This window comes from Esox lucius, chromosome 17, assembly GCF_011004845.1.
Source record: "Esox lucius isolate fEsoLuc1 chromosome 17, fEsoLuc1.pri, whole genome shotgun sequence".
Taxonomy (NCBI): domain Eukaryota; kingdom Metazoa; phylum Chordata; class Actinopteri; order Esociformes; family Esocidae; genus Esox; species Esox lucius.
In genome coordinates, this window is record NC_047585.1 from 29,560,786 (window position 1) to 29,583,645 (window position 22,860).

The 22,860-nt window shown below is 41.9% G+C and overlaps 2 protein-coding genes across 6 annotated transcripts in view; both read left to right on the plus strand.

Annotated features, from left to right (window-relative positions):
• Positions 1–1,832: 1,832 nt before the first annotated feature.
• LOC105017017 (cyclic AMP-dependent transcription factor ATF-7) lies at positions 1,833–15,038 on the plus strand. Of its 2 annotated transcripts, none has more exons than XM_010881297.3 (13): positions 1,833–1,932; positions 3,637–3,698; positions 3,826–3,922; positions 7,886–8,019; positions 8,126–8,272; positions 8,440–8,603; positions 8,680–8,773; positions 9,476–9,595; positions 11,063–11,239; positions 11,895–11,954; positions 12,111–12,299; positions 12,866–12,971; positions 13,179–15,038. In XM_010881297.3, the coding sequence occupies exons 2-13, from the start codon at positions 3,651–3,653 to the stop codon at positions 13,415–13,417; spliced, it is 1,575 nt and encodes a 524-aa protein (XP_010879599.1). In that variant the 5' UTR covers positions 1,833–1,932; positions 3,637–3,650; the 3' UTR covers positions 13,418–15,038. The 2 variants fall into 2 exon arrangements, with proteins under 2 accessions (XP_010879599.1, XP_010879601.1); XM_010881299.3 differs by having other exon boundaries at positions 1,834–1,932; positions 13,152–13,271.
• A 566-nt stretch (positions 15,039–15,604) lies between these two features.
• dip2bb (disco-interacting protein 2 homolog Bb) overlaps positions 15,605–22,860 on the plus strand; it is a 48,181-nt gene continuing 40,925 nt past the window's right edge. For all 4 annotated transcript variants that reach the window (XM_034287407.1, XM_010881293.4, XM_034287408.1 and 1 more), the window contains exon 1: positions 15,605–15,829. In XM_034287407.1, coding sequence (XP_034143298.1) covers positions 15,745–15,829 — 85 coding nt within the window. In that variant the 5' untranslated portion in view covers positions 15,605–15,744. The remainder of the gene's footprint in view (positions 15,830–22,860) is intronic.

The window sequence follows — 22,860 nt, forward strand, 5'->3', positions numbered from 1 at the left end:
TAGATGTTCGAAGTGAGCATTTTCCCACCGGAGTCTTTCACAATGCCAAACTGTACTCAGGTCCAGACCCTTGAAGCTGTTTCTGACTGTTCAGAAATGTATTTCTTTGTGCATACCCAGATTTTTTTTCTAAAAAGATAATGGACACTATTCAACTGATGAAGAGGAGACTTGAAGGGTATTGGACCCTGGGTCCAATACCCTTCTCTAGCGAGAAGCCACATATACACATGGAGCTGCTCCAACTGCACCACAGCTCTGAACCAAACTCACTGTTTCATCAGCTCTCTAGGTGGCTGGCCTGAAGGTAATCCTGTTGGTAAAGCAGCTAAATGTGGCTACTATACAGTTGTGATACTACTTTTAACATGGACAAGTTTCTAAATTAGCAAACCGTAGCACAGGAAAATCAGAAAGTCTCTGCATTTTACAAATAATTTATCCCAGTGATTCCCAACCAGGGGGATTTAGGATGCGACTGCCTTTTCCATCAGCTGGCCATGCCCCCAAATTGGACACCAACAACCACAAGGTATTTGGATGTCTTGCCAGAAAACGTCAACTCTCAAGAAAACAGAAACATCAGTGACTCATTGGAACTTTTATCATCTTGATCTGCAACACAACCAGGAGGACCAGGGACAGAAACAAGTCTTTCGAGCCTGGTACTCTGGAGGTCTGGGCCAAGACCTCTTGTCCTCCTCAGTTTAAACGGAGCTAGAGAAAAGGAACATTTTGAGGGCTCATTCCTTAGATTTATAAAGATTTACAATGGAGAAGGAGAACTGACCCTACCTCCCTGGCACAATAATATAGCAGCATAAAACCTTGGGGCTCAGACAGGGGATCCAGTGACACTGTGGCCCTATCTAGGGTAGGCCAAACAGGAAGTTAATCCACACACTTTGCTTAGCATCAACCAAAGGGACACCAACCAACCACTTTGAATGAGGGCCGAGTATTGCCAGCAGAGTTCACTCCAATTGCTCAAGAGGCGCAAACGAGAGACAGCAGCAAGCCAGTGACTCCGCCCCTGAATGGCATTGGAGAGAGGGCATCCCTGTGGAGATGGGAGCCCTCATGGCAAGACAGCAAGGATGGACAGTATCAAGCTATGTTTCCTTTCTATGTGTTATCCAATTGCATCTAACATTATTGAAGAGGATTCAGTGCTGTTAGCTTGTCAAGGATAAGTACTAACTCCAAAGACAAATAATTTCTTTCAACAAATTATTTTGTGCAAGATCAAACAATGGCATGTTTTATAGCCATTTTTGTTGATGCTTATCAAGATGCTACTTTATCATTACAGTGTATCTTTATCTCTTATTGACTTGCCACAATTGAAATCCCGTCTCAGAATAATTATTAGGCTATATTCCATACAGTGTCATTAGGAATGCATTCATGGACTCCCTAGAATGTAAGGACCTAGACCTCAATGCCTTCCAAAGGCTTCCATTCTTGTCATTCTTTGACTCTTGAATTCCATATAACAGACATCTCATATAGTGAGTGACTGCTTTTGATCTGAAATATTAGTGTGTCTAGTGTGGGTGTACTGTTCAAGCTGAGTAGATAGAGGATTTAGTGGCTTATCTTATGCCATCTGTTGTTGGATATATTAAGGATTGCAATTTCCCACAAGTAGACATATTCTGCCATTATACATGTGATGCTGTGTAATCTCACATGGAAATCATACACAGAATGATATAATGATGGAAGTGTCATGAAAAAGACAGATTTATCAATAGCAGGTCCTAGTAATTTAAGGAAACATTCAAACCTCATGTTTATCTAATATCTGATTTTGTTCCCAGCCATCCTGTTACGTAAGTAATTAAAAAAGGTTCACCTCTCGCGCTATTTTACCGCAGCGTAGTGTCGGATTTCAACAGTAGAGAAGAAGGGGTGAGGTAGGGACGTTGGGTGAGTTTGTAAACATTTGACTTGCTCGTATTCACATATCAAGATTTTACCGAAAAGCTGTTGTCGCGGAGCACGTGTATTTGCCGCATGTCACAATTACATTCGTCTTCTTTATTTGGGAATACATAGCTGTTTGACTCGCCTCAAATTGTGAAAATGCACTAGTAGTGCTAGCCTAGCCTGCTAGCCAGCTAACAACTAGCTTGCTAACTTATCCTGTGTTGTGCACATCCTCTGACAAGGCGTTAGCCTGTTAGCTAGCATTTAACGATGCCTGAAAAAATAGCTTAGTAATAATGAATGCCAAGAAGCCCTTATGACACGGTCGTGGTTGCCAATTGGGTTTGATGATGAGGATGATCAGCTGTACAGTCTGTGGTGGTGATAATGGCCTGTCAGATCTTGATACCGACGTACATTCTTCGTCCTGTCTGACATCCAACTGAACTAGCAATACTGTAGTACCTACCAATCCACCTACCTAACGTTAAACAACCTAGCTGGCTAGCTATAGCTAACGCTAACTTGAGTGCTGTTGTGATCATTGGCCGAAAAGCTGGCTAACTAACAAGTTAAAGGGGCAAGTTGGCCAGCTAACGTTGGTTGGGTAGATAGCAACCTTGCTAGTAATTGCAGAACAAGGTGGCTAACCGTGACTGTTAGTGTTATCAAGCAAACGTTACAGTTTTTGATACAGTCGCCACTGCCAGCGGCCTGTTGAAATGTTTGTTGACAGGAGAAAATAGGCCCTTTAGCTAAGAAGTAGTCCTTAGATGGGCAGAAGCCATGTAAACTGTTCAAACACCCGTTACCCCACATGGCCTTGATAATGAATGTTTTTTTATTTTTAATGGTTGTTTTCAGTGCTATGTTTAACCAATGCCTTTACATTAAGCAGCATTTCGTTTTTTTGCTTGTTTGTTAATTGTGGTAAAATGCATAATTTAGCTTACTCAGTGATACATGGTAATTATTTGCCAAATGACATGAATTGTTGATGTCAAAGTTTCTGGAGAATGATCATGATATTCCCAGTAGCTATCTACTGGGAAATATTTGTATTATTTCCAATTTAAAAAAATTATATTACAATATCATTTATTTTTCTGGATTCATACAATAGAAAAAATACAGCCATTTTACATTTTATTGAAAAGGTTATATTAATTTCATGTCCCACTTCAATAACTACCTACCAAGATAATTAGTTCATATCAGTGTTTTATGACTCCAGTTCTACAATCCCCCCAACATTACACATTTTTACTGTAGCCCCCAAAAAGTACCCTTAATTTCACTTGTCAATTAATTATCTAGCCCTCTGAGTTGAATTTATGTTTGTCTGGTAATTTGACTGCTGTTAGGGTAATTTGATGACATGCAGCAATTTTTATATAAAGAAAGCTATAAACTGTGACGCTTCATCCACACAACTGTTCTATAACTACGTTAGGAGACCACTTTGTTAGTCTAAGAAACCTCTACAAATTTCTGTTGCCTATTCGGGCAGTCACACCACATTCTGCTTGCCGGACTGTTCAGTTTACTTTCTTTTGGCAAATGTTAGCATCAACCCCTACTTTGTATATACACATATGGTCTGTTTACAGTTTTTGGTGTTTGGTATGCCATTAAGAGTAAGTAAGTAAGCAGATAAAGAATAATAATTGAAGCACTCTTCTTCTACATACGTGTTTATTGCAGGCTCTGTGTGAGAGATGGGGGACGATCGACCTTTTGTGTGCACCGCCCCAGGCTGTGGCCAGGTATTTTTTCTCTCTTTTGGTCTTTTCCTCTTAATCTCTAGCTCTCTGTTACCCCTCTTTACAGAGCTTGGATTTCAGGATCCATCTGATGTCTGACTCATCTTGTTTTTTTGTTCTTTGTGCACAGAGATTTACCAATGAAGATCATCTATCAGTCCATAAACACAAGCATGAGATGACCCTGAAATTTGGTCCTGCCAGAACTGACTCGGTCATCATTGCAGGTGCTTGCAGAATATCTGAGAGCCTATGTTTGAGAATGGAACTGAAACCACAAACGATTATCAATTTCTATAGGTTGTTGTCCATAAGATGTACAAGATTCAATTAAATGTAAATGTTGATATGCTTATGCTCAGTTTTCCTTAGAAGGTTTCCTTAGAAGCTACCTGTAGGTAGACCCTTTACAGTTGGCTAAACATCGGAAATTAATATATAGAAAAATAAAGATCCCTTCAAATTCTAGCACATCCAATTGTATCCACCACCATGTCTCATCGCAACAACTCCTGACATATTTGGGAAAGCTTTTCTCCTAGGCATCAATGCTAAGCCATTCTGCTTTTATCCACACTGCTTGTCTAAACAGGAAGTCACGTGGGTCATTTATTTGAGGGCACGCTCACTAACCTGATGACCTTAGTTAGCTTTTGCTAGTGCCCAAGCCGCCTGAAAGAGCTATTACACTGCTGCGCTACCTGGGAAACTCTATTAATTAATACTGAGGAAAAATATCAACAAAGGGCTGGTTTCACTGACATTGATTAAGCCTAGTCTAGGACAAAAAAAAATCTAGTTGAATAGAAAAACCCATTGACCTTGTTGTTTTAGGCCTAGAGTAGGCTTAATCTGTGTCTGTGAAACCAGACCCAAATGTAAGGTCTTAGTCTCATGTGAAATTCATAGTGGGTTCTAGTTATTTATTTTCAATTGACTGATTTCCTTATGAACTATACAACAGTCACAAATCTTTTCAATTGTTGCATATTGCATTTATTTTTGTTCATTTTAAATGTTTCTCATAAGTTAACTATCACGGTTGCTCCTGTGGTGGTCTGGCCCTCTGGGTTACAAGGAAAATGAATCTGAAGAACAGGGAAAACAGTATTGCACAATATTATCATTAGCCTTCATGGTTAGTAATATGACAGCTAGCATAGGCTTGAAATAATAGCACTGCCAAGTAGCAATAATATACTCAATGAAATGACCGGGGAATAACATGTAGCACTGGGCAGATAATAAGGCCTAAGGACAATTCATTCTATGGACATAGGGCTAGGCTAACTCAGCAGACAATAGAACCATGGTAAACTCATAATGGCAACAGTGGTAAGCATACTAGACTAGGTGGACATAGAACATAAACTAATTGAATGGTATGTTATAGTGGTAAAATGGGAGTAATACAGTAGTGATGTAGGTGACCGGGAACATAGCATGCTTCCTGCGTATAACCATTATAGGCTTGCTAGCCTAGTAGACAGTTCACCATTGTGCTATCACAGCGAGATGTTATTCTGAGTTAATAATGCGAGGCGAGTATGTTACAGTTGCAAGGCTGCCACAGTGGGCCACAATGGAGAGAACAAGTATACACATTTGAAGGCAATTTTATAAACATTGAAACCATACATATCTGGTCAGTTATGGACTATGTAATACGGTTTGGGATTCAGGATTGTCCATGTGGTGAGTTCCTACTGCTGGCTAAATCCGTCAGGTGTGAAGGGACAGTTTATGGTCTGGGAATGGTAGCATCTGCTGCCGTGGGAGTTTCTAAAATGTGTGCCTCTGTCCCAGGACCAGAGTGTTTAAGTGTTCAGGGGAACAGTTTTCTGCGGCTGCCCCAAACTTAATGTAGTACATTGTCTTCAGTTAAATCCTGTCTGCCCTGTGAAGGCCTGTGGTTGTAGGGCACCGGGTGTTGGGTCTTGTCCCCTTGTCTTCTCCCTTTTTGGATGGAGGGACAGGACGTTCATGATGTCACTAAAACTGTGTTGTCCAGCAGGAGCAGGAACCGATACGTGTTGATAGTGCTAGTGTTGTCCAGGTTGGTGAGGAAGCCATCCCAATGAAGTGGGCCAGGGATCTTCAGCCAGAATAGGCGGAGAATTCTGGTCAGGCGGAGGCCCTTTCACAGGTAATTGATTATTGTCCATGTCTGGGAGCGGAGGCAGGACAGGACTGCTGGGTATCGGACTCGTGGATGGTGCTGGGTCTTACAGTAAGGAATCATCAGTGTCCGAAGGGGATGCTGACTAGTACTTTGGCTGGGGACTTGATTAGGGCATCCAAGGTCAGGCCGAGCAAGTCTGCACGTTCAACAGCGGTTGTGTGGGTCCGTTTGGAAGTAGAATTAGCTAATGTCTCGTTCAGTTGCAACACTAGCTGAAGTGTTTCCTCAGGTTTTGATTGTTCCAGAGATGGGAGTCTGCAGGTTGAAGTGAATCGGGATGAAACTCCGTCGCTTGCTGGTCAGGCTGCAGCTTGGTCTCCCCATGGCTAGCTTTGAGGTGGGGTACACGAACAGGCTTGGCCGGCCGGTGCAATGGCTTTGCCCTGCTTTTTGCACGTTATTGTTTTGTAGTTTGCAGGTTAGGCGTTGGGGTGCTGCCAGTACCCAGGTGGTGGTTATGGAGCTGGTGAGTGCTGGACACAAGAGGGACTGTGCTGCTGCAGACTTCACTTTTCCATGACTTCAGAGAGGTGCCAGTAGGGGGACTGCTTCCTAATTAGGGGCTTCTTCGTGAGTCAAAAGTATCGAGTTTAAGGGTCTTTTTGTCTAAAGCAGATATAGTTGTTTAGGACCTTTGGAGAGCAGCTCTAAAGCCTGACTGAACTGCAGAGAGCGCTGTGGGATTCCAGATGACTGGTTAGCTGTTTTTTTAGATGAAGGCCTTTAATTTAATGTTTAATTTTATTCAGGTTTTCTTATCTCTTTCAACAATGGACTCTATATGTTTACTAGTTTACCAGTAACCAATTAGTGGTCAAAGATAACTCTATGTTCAATTATGGGTGAGGTTAAGCGATTGCTTTGCAAGACTTTATGAGCTCAATAGATTAATAGTGTTTTGGGGTGCAATCTTTAACTCCATTTCCAAACTCTGTCTCTGTTGAACAGTCTTTCAGCAATTCATCAACTCAACAAAAAGCACCCTTGAATGATGAAGCTCTAGTCATTTCTTGAGTGGCCAGTGAGGAGTCATGATCTGAATCATTCAAAACTTATGGCAGGAGCTTAAACCTCAATTGGTGGAGGCCACCCTCACAACATTAAAGAATTTAAGCACTTTGCATCTAATAGGTTGGCCAAATTCCCTATAGACAGGTGTAGCATGTTCATTGAAGGTTTCAAGAAGTGCTTGTCTGCAGTTACCTTGGCCAGAAACAACCAAGTCTCTGTATACATTTACTTGTCAGTTAGTATTTAAATTAATATTGTAAAATTAACCACAATATCAAGTAAAAACAATTGCTAAAGTGCGAGGGTTCAATATATTAGGAACCTATTTTTTGTCTTACCTTGCTTTAAAATAGCATAGCTAAAGTGCAAACAGGAAATGTTTTGGATAAAAAAAACTTCCTTTTGTTCTCGTCATTTTCAAATGACCCTTTTATCTTTTTGAATCAACATTTGGCCTGTTAGCTTGCACACAACTCTCCTAAAGTTGTTATACACATTAGCTTAGCTTCTAATTGGTTCTGTAGGATGGGTGTTTCAGGAGTTGGTCTACAAAGGGTAATGCTAAATCAATGGAGGAGCCTATTGTATATATTTTCCATTTATGTTCTAAGAGTGGAGGGGATAGACAGTTGCAATAGATGAAGATTGCATAAACATTACAAATATAAAAATGATGTTGCCTGGTCATAATAATCAAACCGTTAATACATTTTGTAATAGGTTAACTATGCTGGTACATCCAAATGAATGCAATCACTTTTTGTAGAACAAAAAGGAATATTCCCCATGCTGGACAAACTATGCTTTTGGGACACATTGTTGATTGTCCCAGAGAAAGTCATCCAAATACTTCTGACATGATCTGGCTTAAATTACAGCAAACATTTAATCAATAATTTGTGTTCCATTTTATTTTATATTTTATCTCTTACAATCTGTCGTTGGCGAGGGGAATTTACTTCTACCACTGGTGTCCCCTATCTTTCTCTCCCAACAGACCAGACCCCCACACCCACCCGCTTCCTGAAGAACTGTGAGGAAGTTGGTCTGTTCAACGAGCTTGCCAGCTCCTTTGAGCAGGAGTTTCGAAAGGCCCATGAGGATGATCAGAGGAACAAAAATCCAGTGAGGGTGAGGACAGTGGAGGGGCTAGGTGGGGTTCGGCTTTTAACCACTGGTAGTTTGACCAGCTGTCCGACTGATTCTTTTGTGCGTTTGGTTGTTGGTCCTCATATAGCCCCCGGCCCCTCAGCTCCCGGCCCCTCCCCTACAGACCCCCTCCAGTGTGAAGGAGGAAGAGGAAGGGCCTCTGGAGGTCGACTCCTCCCCACCTGGCAGTCCTGACTCCACCTCAAGCATGTCGGACAGTAGCAAAGAGCCAATGGTGAGAAGGTGGGACCTAGTGGGGGGGGGGGGGGTCAGACAGGTTTATGCTTTGGTCAAGTTGCGTTGTTGCTTCGGTGAAAGAGAGAAGGGGACAGTGGTGGCCAGAGACCGCAAGGAGAGTCCACAAAAAATATATTTCTGACTGGATGAGACGTGTGTTAACAGGAGACTCCTCCGCCTCCCCGGCCCGTTTTAAGCTCCGCACCCACGCCAACCATTGTACGACCAGGGTCCCTCCCTCTTCATCTTGGTTACGACCCCCTGCACCCGACTCTGCCCTCGCCAACCTCTGTAATCACACAAGCTCCACCCTCCAACCGACAACTTGGGTGAGTAATCTACTAATGTCTCTGTGTATTTGTTCTGTCTCTCTCTCTGATTGGTACTCACAGCTCCTGTTTTCAGCTCTCCAACAGGCTCTTTCCCACTGGTGATGCACCTACCGAATGGACAGACCGTTCCTCTCCTCCCCAGTCCAAATATGACCTCCGTCATATCTGTGAGTCAGTCCATCCTATAGTAGGCCAAGGTTGCAAGTTCTCGTGGATTTTCTTCCTGATAGAAACAGTTCTGAAGTTCCTGCACATGTATGAGATTATGCCTGATTTTTACCCTGATATATTGGTGCCAGATTTGTGTGTAAGGCCCTGATTCATTGCGGCAACATCTCTGGGTGGTCAACTTGGCGTTAAGAGATTCTTGGAACACTGGGGAATATGATATTAATCTAAGGCTAAATCCTTTCTCATTTGATTTTCGGATGATTGTGCAAACTGCTAGTGCAACTGGGCAAGTATTTCACTTTACTGAAACAAAACAAGAAGCTACAGTATAACACGATCTGCTCTCATCCACTCAATGGAACATAATTCACAACATCACTGTTGACTACTTTGAAACAAGACTGTCTATAACAGTCTAAATGAATATCCACATGGAACTGACTTAAATCAAATGGTTGGCATGCAGATGTTGCATTGATGTCTCCGGCAATACTAAGAAAAAGATCAGTGTCTTTTTATAGATTCTGAAGTACAGAATTCCGTACACGTGCAGAAGCTTCAGACCTTTTGCTGCTTAGAAGATGATTCCTGAGCCACTAATTTATGTATAATGTTTTGAGCATGGAAGATTAGCATGAACAGTGGTCGATCACTGGTAGGTGTCATCTTGTCCTCTTTTTTTGTCTCTTCCTGTGTAGCTGGCAAGGCCATTTAATATGGTGCCCAACATCCCTGGGATCCCTGGTCCTCCCATTGGAGGGACAAGCAGTGGCTCCTCCTCCCCATCTGGGTATAGTCTTCACTCAGAGGCCAAGATGGTGAGAGGCGCATGCACCAGTGGACACGAGTACCCTCTCCCACAGAGGGACACAGGCTTTACAGGAGACTCGGAGAGACAGACCAAACGGCACTGGCTTGATCCTTCTCCTAACCCTGTCATTGTGACAGTTGAAGGCATAGTAACAAGGCTTGGCCAGGTGGTGATAAAGGGAGGGGGCGGTTGAGTCTTAACGGGAGACATTGAGTCTTAAAATTATAGAAAGTTCTATTCCTCATTCTGATTCTAGATCAACCGTGACCTTAACTACAAATTAGTATTAGATGTGCTTTTATTGGCAGAAACAGGAACCTGGAGGTAAGAATTTTGTGGCATGTGGTTTGCCTTTTGTTTCTGGAAGGGCTTTGTTTTGGAAATTAAAGAGGGATACCGGTCTAGTTTTGGATGTTAGTGTTGAGGATTTGGTTTGTATTATAAACATGGTGAATCTTGCCCTTAGCGTTTCATACAGCTATGTTGCGCTATTACCAGATTGCTTACACGTGCAAGGGCATAGGTTAAGGGTTAATATTAGATTGGGCCCCTGTGGGTTTCTGTGTGTTTCTTGTGGTTATGCCAGTCATCCTTTGACAATGAAGTCAAGGTAGTTGCAGCCTAACCTCCCATTACATGCCTTACAGGACTGTGGTCCTTGATCACATCAATATCTAGATCACAACCCTTCAAGCTGTATGGGAGGCAGGGGCACCTCAGATCCTGCCCCCAAATCATGCCCTGACAAGGAGTGCTGGAATGCTGTGTTGTGGAGGTAGTTCTACCTGGGACCCTCAGCTCTTGAAGGAACATCATGTTGGATCGATGTTGTGTTCCATATAGTGGGCAGTTCATGTCCCACCAGTTACTTAAGCATTTAAGCAAATGGTTTCTTAGGGCTGCTTTGCAATTCCTGTATTGGTAGCGAATTGCAATTTCCCAACTTTGTATCTGTCGGCAAATCCCGGCCATTTGGGTAGAGTAGTTCACAAAGCTGAAGTCCATTCACTCTATAGTATGTAGTATACCAGGGAGCTTTGGGGCTGACTTGTGAATCTGTGGCAGGATCAGGTAAATATTTAATGTATTTGCTAGACACTAATGGACCTCCAAATGTATCATTTGATCCAACTATTGTTGGGTTAGTGGAGCAAACTACAGTATATTGCAGGCTGGCTGATTCAAAAACTCTCTCTAAAACAATCTGGTGGCAACACTGGGGCCAAATCTAAGGAGGCACTGGAACAAGGGTTTGATGTGTTTCTCACAAAATGCCCTATTCATTGACATTTCAGTGCTTCACCACACTGATGTAGGATTGTGTATTAGATGCCAATAAGTCTGTCTTTTGAACCGTATGGTCTTTCCAGTAGTAAGGAATGGACAATAAGGGGACACACAAAGATTACAATTATGTTTGAATTGGTGCATTTTCTGGAGTTTTAAACCCTCTGTGTGTCTGTCTCTCTTTTAGAGGCTGAAGGCAGCACTGACCCAGCAGCAGCATGGCTCTGGGGCACAGAACGGGGCTGGTGGGGGCCCAGGGGGAGCTGGAGGCGGGGCAGGGTCCAGCCCCACTGTCCCCCAGAGGCACGAACAGAGCCATCAACCCTCGCAACATTCAGACACCCCTTCACCTGCACAGCCTCAGGTAGAAACCAGCATACTGACACAGCGTTGATAGGACAGGAGGGGACTAACTATGGTTCTCTATGGACTTGATTCAGCCTACAGTAGGATTGAGTGTGTGGGAGAAAATGTTTAGTATTTGTATTTAGTAGAGTTGGGGGAAGAAATATTTTTATTTAGTAGAGTATAATATAATTCAGGCCATTTGAATGTGTAACTAAATACAAAGTATGTAGAAATAATAATGGACCTAAAAAATATATCTACAACAGCCCTTTTTTTCGTCACACCTCAGTTTTGACAAACAAGTCCAGGGGGGCTAAATATGTTTGCTACCCTCCCTTGAGTTTAGACATTACAATGTCGTCCCCAAGCCAAAACGTTTGCCCAACCCCGACTTTGGACAAGGGGAGCACATAATGGCCATAAAACCTTCAGAAATGGTCATAATGCTGTTTTAGAACACTGATCAAAACAACCTCTGCTTCAACATGTTTAGTGGATTCAATATGCTGGCAACCCTGTAGTATTGTTAAGAGAAGATTGCATTTGGTCCTGTATACTTGAGGGAATATATGATGCTGTGGGAATTTATTTGCCTACGTTTGTGCACAAACAGTGGCTACAGATATGCACAGGCACACTCATGCGTCTATGATTTACATATACTCACACAGCAAACCAGCAGTGGCTCATCTTCTCCATTTGGGTATAGTCTACATTCAGAGGACATGATGGTGAGAGGCGTATACACGGACACTTTGAAATACACATTCAAATGCATTCTGTACATGGACACATGCACTTCTCCCTTGCATTCTCTCCTTCTCTCCCCTCTCAGACACACTCATTCCCACTCAGTCCGGTATGTAATACCTCTCCGTCCTCTGCAGGTGTCCCCGGCCCAGCCCACGGGGGGGAGGAGGCGGAGGGGGGCGGATGTCGACCCCGACGAGAGGAGGCAGCGCTTCCTGGAGAGGAACCGGGCGGCGGCGTCGCGCTGCCGGCAGAAGCGTAAGGTTTGGGTGGGCTCTCTGGAGAAGAAGGCCGAGGACCTGGCTACCATGAATGTGTCTTTGACCGTGAGTCTAACCGCTTGTGACCAAAAGGCTGTGACTGGACTTACATCAACAGATTCATAGTTATTAGAAACTGCAACAGAACATCACTGATGTAAATGTGGTGTGCTGTTAGTGTGTTTTAAAGTAGATGTTTTTTTCCGCTTAAAACTAATGCCTAGTCCATGTTTCCTGAAGATTATTTGAAGTGTCAGCATGTAGATTTAAAAGTGTTCCCAGGACTGAGTCTTAGGGGATGTTATGACTGGAATTTATTTAAACAAGCTACAAAGGTGAGTAGTATGGCAAATCAACACATTGTTCGGGATTATATGACAAACTTGGGGGCTCCTCTTACTGGCTGCCATGGGTGCTGGGCACTTATTGCGCCCTGCATTTGACAGAGTTGGTTTGGGAGTGTAGCTTTTTAGTGTTTGAATGGATTCCTCTAGCATGGAGCGTCTGTTGTATTGAGCCATAATGAGTAACTGGCAGGTTGGAAATTAATTCAGTAAAGATGGCAAAGACTACTTTAAAACCATGTGTACGTTGTCTTGTTCATGCCTATTCGTGTTCCTTGTTTCCGTCAGAATGAAGTGGGCCTGCTAAGAAATGAGGTGACCCAACTGAAACAGCTGCTACTGGCCCACAAAGACTGCCCTGTCACTGCCATGCAGAAGAAGGCTGCCTACTTAGGTAATAAAGACAAACCCCACATGAATCAACTATCACAACTCTCACAGATTTTTCATTAGCCTTTCATTTCCATCACCCTCTCGTCAACCTGTACATCTACCTAGCTTGCAATCCAGATTTCCAGGCTCAACCTCCAACTCATCCATCTAATCTATTGCTCGCCTCTCACCTCTCTTTAAGGGTGAATGTTTCTCTCTCTGTCTATAGCTGCAGGAGGAGAGGAGTGCTCCAGGGACCCCGCCTCTGAGCCTACGGGCTCCCCAGCCCCGGTTATCCAGCACGGGACTTCGCCCCCCGCCCCTGCCCCCAGCCCTGGGGCCACCGCCGTCAACGGGCTGAGTGTGTGCGCGGCTGAGGCAGTGGCCATGTCGGTCCTGGCCGGGATGGGGGCAGCCCAGCAGGGAGGGGTCCTCATGGCCACACAGCCCCAGCCTGCCCCCAGATGATGTGCAGGGAGCCAATAAGAACTCTACATTTGGGCTGTAGGAAGCTGGACTGGTACAATGGTGTGTGAGAGATGGCAAGAAAGAAAGGGATCTGTTTTAAAATCGGAAATCTCACCGATTGTTGATAGTACTCAACCCTTTTTCCCCCTGTCGGTCTCCATCCTACGCTCACTCCCACCCTCACAGCCAATGATCATCACTGAACAGACTGCCTAGTCTCAACCCTTGACCCCTGCTTGGAAGCACTGTCACTGTGTATACAAGTGTATGTATATACCTACACACTCGATCACAGAATGTAGTGTGTTCCTGTTTTAGTATTCCTTTTGGTTTATTTGCAAATACTCTCCTGTCTACATTGTAAATCTCCTTACATATTTCCCACCTTTATGCAGCTGTTAATTCATGGGACTTGTTCATCTTTAGGACTGAATGAGCGTGAAATATCGTGCACATATTATTTTACCTGTGTCATGGAGTGTGCCAAACTAAGAATACACTCAGTGTCTGGACTTTGTTTTGAATGTGCATTCTAATAATGTGTATGAAACCCTTATTGACTGCATGGAAATTAGAGGACACTGATGAAGACCACTGTCTGTGTCAGTGTCTGCTCATAATATCGCTGGTTTTTATCATTTTGCTTTTCTCTCCCTTTTTAAGGTGATATCTTATGACTGATGCAAACAATGATAATGTCCTAATGTAACACTTGAAATGGTTAGGTTTAAGATGCATTGTAGTAATCAGCAAACTTCATTAGATTTGTATCATTTATCCAGGCTAAAGTAAGTTGAAAAAGTAGTGCAATATATTTTTATATTCATTATTAATATTAATGTTCCTGGATTTAGCTGTAGTGATGTCAGTGGTAGAACGGTTTGTTCTAATTCAATAAAAACTATTGAAATTCTAGATCACAGGAAATGTACACCAACTTCATATTCTTAAATGCGAATCTTGATAGGAAACATCTATATGGGACTTATAGATAGTGTCCTAGTCTTGGGTGCTTTCTGCCATTTGAAAAACTTACTGTCTTTTGGAGTATATTACTTTTGTAAGACTTCATCTGCATTTATGTCCTGAAATATTAAGTGATGTCTTTATTTTATTTTTTACCACCGTTTTGCTTTTTGAAAAGTACCATTTTGTCTATTTCCTCATAATTTTGTCCTTTTTTTTAACATCAGTGTTTTGAACTGTTCTATTCAAGTGGTTTTGTGGTTGTTTTGGAGGTTCCTGGAGTGCGGCAGGAACTGCAGGATTTTGACCCCGCTAGGCCCAGCACCAGACCAAGTTAATCCATCAGTTCATTGATGGTGAAATAAAAACATGAAGTACCTGCAGCACTTCAGGAAGAAGGTTGCCTGCCCTGGTGTAGCTTTTCCATCATGTCATGTACCCATTCACCTTGTTTTCTGTAAAGAGGATTGGGAAGTCTGTCTAGAACAGTGAACCCACAGTGTAACCTCGACAATTACTGAATTTGATTGTCTCCAGGAATGCATCAAGAGTTGGATTTTTCCATCAAGAATTCCACTTCGAGCCAGAGGATGTAAACTTCTGTATAGTCTCAACTAATAAAATGTCTCCGGCAAAATAAATAAGTTAATGTCAATGATGGTTTCAAATTCTGGTTAATGTGTCATGGTGAGTAATCTCCCTTTGGTGCAGAAGGTGCAGCTGATGTAAAAAGATCTTTCTACTATTAAATGTGGATTACCTTCACTGAGACCGAGAAACACCTATTTTATATTTCGCTTCATCTATGTATGAGGTAATGCAGAAAGGCAGTGACGAAGTTAGTGACATTCATAGTTCACCAACAAAGCGTTTTGTACGATGACTTTGGAAAGCCGGTCAGATTAGCCAGGACGAACATCCATGGTTCATATCTGTTCTGTCTCTCAGCAAGACAGTTTATACCAAATTGTTGAAAATAATGTGTTTTGTCGGTCTTAACCAAGTATAACATTTATTTAAAGCGCTCGTAAAATTAGCGATGCTGGATGAACCTGTTTTTGGCAGTTAGGGCAACATGCTTGCGGTACTCCAAGAACAGGTATGCTATTCATGCCACACAGTAACGCAAGGGGGAGCAGACATCCTACTGATCTCATGCTCCAGTCACAACAATTAACATCAGACATGGTCATGTGATAGATTCCTTCAGTGTGTTGTTCGTCGCTCACAGTTATGGCGGTGTCAGGGAGTCGCAAGGATGGAGTACAGTCCAAATTTTAATTTCTGCTTTTATCGTTGACTCAGAAAAGTGTCACCACGTTTTCTTTCTTTACATATTAATCTGCATTATTACTGCAACTATGGCGGACCGAGGCGTGGATATGTCAGCATTACCAAAAGAGGTCAAGGACCAATTGGCTGAGTTGGATTTGGAGCTGTCCGAAGGTAAGCGCTTCAGCCCAGAAATAGAAAGACAGAGGGAGAAGAGATGTTGTGTCCCGTAAAATGCCCAGTGTGTCCCTGAACCAAATAAAAATGCATAAAAAACTAACTCCAGTTCCATTTCAGTGGTTAAAATTGCAGTATACGGTTACCCCGGCAGGCACGACTCGCTAGGGCTGCTCTGTTGACCATCAGGATAAAAACACTGACCTCTTATTTGTATCTATTGATTAGCTGGTTCATGTAATCAAAATCATGCATGTCTTTATTATTCGCCTACAGTGTCATACAGGCGGTTTCCCAGGCTCAGATAGTCCAGGACTAAAATACATTCCCCTGGAGATTTTTCTTTGAATTTGATTTTTAGTCCAGGACTAGGCTTAATCTGTGACTGGGAAACTATGCCATAGAAGGGTTTAGAAATGTCATCTGTTTACTGAAAATGCTGCAACTACTGTAACTTTAGCTGACTGGATGTTTTCTTTTTGGTACAGTGATGTTTCGTTCTTTATTTATATTTTACATAAAATGTAACACACAAACCTAACACTAGTTCTTGGTTAACATAAACTTCCAATTTGCTTTGCAGAGTCAATGCATTTGTCTCTAGTAGACTTTAATATCAACTGGCTACATATCAACTGTAGATTTTCCTCATTTCAGAATTAGGTCAAGACTCCCTCATCATGGTCTTGTGTCAGTTTCTCAAGTCATAGTGCTGATGAAATTATTATGCATTTTCCATAAACCTTCAAGATTACTCCCTTGTTAATTGGAAAATCCAGCCTTTGCCTTGCTTTTCGTAATGGCAATGCAAAAAAAAAAAAAAAAATTAATAATGTAATAATAAGTGTTATGCAAGGCTCCTCCTCCATGGGTGAATCACAGTTTTGGTGGATCTGTGCTGTGTGGTTCCAACAAGCCTGGGGGTGGATGAGTAATGTTATGTTTTGGCTAAGGAAAAGAAGAGGAGAGGAGGTATACCTGTATAGGGAAAACAGTCAACATTTCTGACTCGCTGCACTCCCCTCTCTCTCCTCTGTAAACATTGAATAATGCAGCTTCATACTGAGCACTTCTTAGTATACCACTTTCCTAAGAGTTACCAAATTGCCATCAAATCAATAAATAATTTGTTTTATTCTAAGCAAAACAAAAGTTACTTTACTCACTTCCCATTTATAATAATCATTCGAAAGTTGTTTCTGAAAACGTGAGGAAGGCTAACTGAAAAACCATCCAACAGCTTACCCACATCATCAAACACAGCCCCCTTGGGATATACACAATGCAGTGATGGCCTCTCCATGGTTACAAGCCCTAAGTGAATCAAAACAACTTCCTCAAAAAGATCCCAACTCTAAAACTTTGATCAAGTCAATTAGATAGGGCTATTTGAATGTCACAGGGCACTTCTGGAAAGGCTGGAGTTATGTACAAGCCCTAGTTTACTGTAACACAATTAGGGTGACCTCACTTCTACATGATGGTGTAGCCTTGTTAATAATAGATTGCAATTAATGGGTTGGGAAATTAGAGTGAGGATTGGGTGATGCTCTGCTTAGGAACACACACACATTTATGAGAGTAGCCACTAATGAGAAACACATTTTTATGATGTACAACATACTTTCACAGGTTTTCTGCTGTGTGTTTCAATCAAGTGGAAATGTTTGTGTCTGTCAAGTGGTTTACATTTCTGATTAAGATTGCCATTCAATATATTGATGGGGCATCTGCTTTCCTGACTGTAGAGATAGGCAGTACTAGTAGGCCTACAGTATCTCACAGAAGTGTGTACACCCTTCACATTTCTGTAAATATTTGAGTATATCTTTTCATGTGACAACACTGAAGAAATGACACTTTGGTACAATGTAAAGTAGTGAGTGTACAGCTTGTATAACAGTGTACATTTGCTGTCCCCTCAAAATAACTCAACACACAGCCATTCATTTCTAAACCGCTGGCAACAAAAGTGAGTACACCCCTAAGTGAAAATGTCCAAGTTGGGGCCAGTTAGCCATTTTCCCTCCCTCCAATTAGCCATGTGACTCGTTAGTGTTACAAGGTCTCAGGTGTGAATGGGGAGCAGGTGTGTTAAATTTGGTCTCATTGCTCTCACACTCCCTCATACTGGTCACTGGAAGTTCAACATGGCACCTCATGGCAAAGAACTCTCTGAGGATCTGAAAAAAAGAATCATTGCTCTACATAAAGATGGCCTAGGCTATAAGAAGATTGCAAAGACCCTGAAACTGAGCTGCAGCACGGTGGCCAAGACTGTACAGCGGTTTAACAGGACAGGTTCCACTCAGAACAGGCCTCACTGCCTCAAATTGGTCTGCATGGCTGTGGCGGCAACCAAGTGTGTCTTGCCTACAGTCAAGGGGCTGCATGAGTGCTGCCGGCACTGGGGAGCTACAGTTCATTGAGGGAACCATGAACGCCATCATGTACTGTGACATACTGAAGCAGAGCATGATCCCTTCCCTTCGGAGACCGGGCCAACATGATAACGACCCCAAACACACCTCCAAGACGACCACTGCCTTGCTAAAGAAGCTGAGGGTGAAGTTGATGGACTGGCCAAGCATTTCTCCAGACCTAAACCCTATTGAGCATCTGTGGGGCATCCTCAAACGGGAGGAGCGCAAGGTCTCTTACATCCACCAGCTCTGTGATGTTATCATGGAGGAGGGGAAGTGGAATCCAGTGGCAACATGTGAAGCTCTGGTGAACTCCATGCCCAAGAGGGTAAAGGCAGTGCTGGAAAATAAGGTTGGGCACACTAAATATTGACAGTTTGTGCCCAATTTGGACATTTTCACTTAGGGGTGTACACACTTTTGTTGCCAGCAGTTTAGACATTAACGGCTGTGTGTTATTTTGACGGGACAGCAAATGTACACTTTTATACAAGCTGTACATTCACTACTTTACATTGTAGCAAAGAGTCATTTGTTCAGTGTTGCCACATGAAAAGATATAATCACATATTTACAAAAATGTGAGGGGTGACTTATTATTTGCATATTGGAGAAAGATGGTAAATTAGCTTTTCTTTATGCTTTTTGGGGAGAATGAACTTAGCTCAAAGGATGTATGTCTATTTTGAAGGAAATATTGTGTATTCCAAGGCTATTACTTTATAGAGGACAAATTGCAATGTTACACCCTCTATTATGACCTATGGTCTGAAATAGACCTAAAAATATGGTAATTTGGGGTGTTCAGCAGAGTACAATGAGATTATATAATTACAGGTAACCTGAAGACTATACAAGGTCAGTCACTACCGTATGGCTGTGTATTCCAGCACTTGATGCAATGACTATCAAGTGAAAGTGCAGTCTATTAGCTTGAATTTGTGTGAATTTTAATCCAGATCGGATGAACTATTTACAAATAAGAGCGCCTTTAGATGATAACCATATTTTAGGGTGCCAAAAGTATTTAAACAAATAACATTATGTTAAGTGAATTATTCATGTTTAGTAGAAGAGCTATCCATTGAGTTTTAAGGCATTTGGTTGTATTTTAGCAGACAAGATGTTGCTGGACAGTTCAGAATTCATCCTGCTGCTGCTTTCAGCAGTTACGTCATCACTGAAGGCAACTGAGCCAGATCCAGTGTCCAGATCTGCCATATATGCCCTGAACATAACACCACCTTCACCACATTTCAAAGATGAGTGTCAGTTCCATTGTTGTTGACTCACCTTCCTCTTGGCATTACTCTCTTACATGTTCATGTTTGTCCCAACTGCCCAGAGTACCTTTTTACAGAACTCTGCCATCAATCTAAGGTACTTTAAGCCAGGTAGCAGTGTTTTCACCTTGACACGTTAATGCTTACCACCTGAAGGATTGTCATTTTTTTTTTCATACATCTTTATGGTCAGCAATATGGCCGTTCAATGAGAGGTTTTTCTTGGTCTAACATGTTGTTTACCATTTCTGAGCTCAGTGCTTTCTTCTTCTTAATATACCAGACAGGGGATTTTGACACCCGTGATGTTTTGTCTCCGTCTGTGAACAATTTATTCTGATTTATCGAGCTCAAAGGAGCAAACTTGACTTGCATTGAGACCTCTCTGGTTTTTATGCAGACAGACGCCAGAAACTGACTCGAAATGCAAACCCTAGAATCAAGACTAGACAATTACTCTCAAGTATGCATTATGCTGATAACAAACATAGCTGCCGAATAAGAAACTGCCAATTGTCAAATAATTTTGGCCCTGAAAAAATGGGGGAAACACATACAAAAAGTACTGTAATTTCTAAATGGTTCATCCGATATGTTTGAAGATAGCCTAACATTAAAGCTGATGGTCTGCCATAATCCCATAGTCATTGTATCATTTCAAGATCAAACTGCTGGAATAAAGTTGTGCAGAAATTTTCCCTTCTCCAAATACTTTTGGAATTCACTGCATAACAACTAGATTAATGTTAACTTTTCAAAACAAGTGAAATCTACCGAAGGCGATCTGATGTAAGGTGTGTGGTTTGGATGCTTTAAAGATTGCAGTCATGACACTTTGAAGCAGTAATTATTGTTAAATACACAATCCACCACATTTAAAAACAAATACATCTTAGAAACACCTTGAGCAGCTATGAAGAACTGATTTTGATCCACAATGCTTTTTGTTCTGGTCTTGCAACATAATCTCAATGGGTTTTAACCAGACCAGGTGTCTAATATTTATGGAAGGCCTCCCAAGTTACTCTAAAGATTTTCTGGAGATTGACCAGTCAGTTGAAAAAGTTACGTGTATTTCTTTTTCAGACATTGTGATTTACACTTGGTTGTGTTCTGGATTATTACCTAAATTCCTGCCCGACCCAGCTGCACTTCTGCTTTAGTGGCAGATCCTGATTGGCTGTGTAATAGTGACAGTGCCAATGGCGTCAGAGGTTTTATAGAAACAGACATGCTCTGTGGTTTCTTTAAGCAATGCAATTAATGTACTTATCTTTCACTCTGTTAATATGCAGGGCAAAAATAAAATATACTGACTAGTGGCAGGTACACGCCCTGGAATGTTGTCATTTTTCTTACATTTTTGGACATGGACATGTAATCTTCACTTCAACACTATTGACAGATAATGTCTACCTGCGTTAACATGTGACAGTGAAAGATTTGCAGTCATTTATTTATCAGAAATCAAATCAGCAATATTTTATGCAGAAAAAACAAGTATCCTCCTCGCTTCAGTAGCTGGTGTTGCCCCCTTTGGCTGAAATAACTTAAGGTTGTCCCTTCTTGCAACTGTCTATCAGTGTCTTACATAAACTAAGAGAAATTTTCGAGGGCTTAAACTCCCTCCACAGCATTTTTAGATTTGGGCTTTGAATTGGCCATTCTATATTCCTACATTTCTTTCTTTTGGAGCCAGTATGGAATTCAGTTTGGGATTCAGGGTTGACAAAGCGCCCCCAAACAATAATGCCACCGCCTCCATGCTTTATGGTAGGTATGAGGTTCTTTTGTTCAAAGGCAGTGTTTGGTTTTCGCTCATGTAAGCCATGTTTACTTTCACCAATGTATGTTTGTGTAGTCTCTTTCTGACCTGGGCACTTTGACCCATATGGATAAGACCAAACCAGACCAGGTGTCTAATCTCTTATTCAAAGCTGGGCCCTCCCAAAGTGCGCCATAATGATGTTCTAATCAGTTGCACCTGTTTTAGGTCACATGATTCTATTGTTAGCCATTTTATGTGATGGTAAAGGTAAGAGTAGATTCACTTTTTCTGCGTTATTGTTTAGTTTAATTTCAAAAATGCTTCTAAGTTAATTTCACTGGCTGGTTTATTAAATTGGCTTTCATCAATTCACGTGTTCTATTTACTTTTCACATTACTTTATATTATTGCTAAAACAGTTGGTAAATCTAAAACTAGCCAAAACATGTACGAGAAACATGGGAATACAGTTCTTGCATTATAACTGCAGTAAAATCCGTCAAAATGAATCGCTTGCTTTTTACGTTGGATTATGGTGCGAATACAGTCCAGTATTTATTTATTATTAAAATACAGTCAAGTGGGGCACCGCCCCTAAAACCATAATGGGCGGGCTGCCACTGCCACATTGGCTGATCACACCTTCTTACCCAGATGTGTTATTACTGTGACATCACAATATAGGCCAATTTTTGGAATCATTTTTGGAACCCAACACCTGATGTTGGCTTACACCTTCACAAACCCGTAGTTACAATGGCATTAATTATAATGGAGCCTGGTTATATTTATTACAATACATAGCACTTTGAATTATGTTTTGAAATAGTCATTGTTGTGTTGTGTGGCTCCAGTACCCTTGTCAGCTTGTATTTCTCAGCTAGTCAATTGAGTCCACTTGAACAGACTCCATTTTGAGCCCCAGCAGCACTTAACACCCATCGATTGATTCACCACAGAGAAAGGCTGTCTCATTACTCTGACCACACTGAGCTCTGACCAGATGGCCCTAGCAGAGTAGTGATTTTTAGGCTGGAATTGAAGCCATATTGCCGAGTTATGCAGAATGTGTACTGTTTGCTGTGGCTCTACCACCTTACGCCACATTTACCTGTAGCTGAAGTGATACAGTGGTTCAGTTGGGACTGAAGTAAGGTAAGACTTCAGCCGCACAGTCACTGAACAGTACGTAAATAACTCACCTAACATTGATGAAGGGAAGACAACACACTGTACTGAACATCCAGCGCACTTTGCTCCACTCATGGCAATATTAAAAGCACATAGCGACCTCTTTCTTATCGACCTCTTTCTTATCTAGGTTTTGGGATGTATTTTAATCAGTATTAATGCACCAAAACATGTGATTGTTCATTTTAACGGATTGCCAGTACAACTACATTGTAGGGAATAGTAGCAGTCCATTCTGAGTTTCTCATGCGTATCCTTTACATTTCCCACAATCAGCTGATTGTTGTCAGCCTCAAAGACACGACTCCCATAACAACAAATGACGGAAATATGCACCATCAGCATATTAACATCAGCAGTGGC

Excerpts from the sequence above, each read along its gene's own strand:
- LOC105017017 (XM_010881297.3), top strand. The coding sequence starts at position 3,651 with ATGGGGGACGATCGACCTTTTGTGTGCACCGCCCCAGGCTGTGGCCAG. Across the intron at positions 8,273-8,439 it reads ACAGTAGCAAAGAGCCAATG|GAGACTCCTCCGCCTCCCCG; the intron begins GTGAGAAGGTGG and ends GTGTGTTAACAG. Across the intron at positions 11,955-12,110 it reads TACATTCAGAGGACATGATG|GTGTCCCCGGCCCAGCCCAC; the intron begins GTGAGAGGCGTA and ends CGTCCTCTGCAG.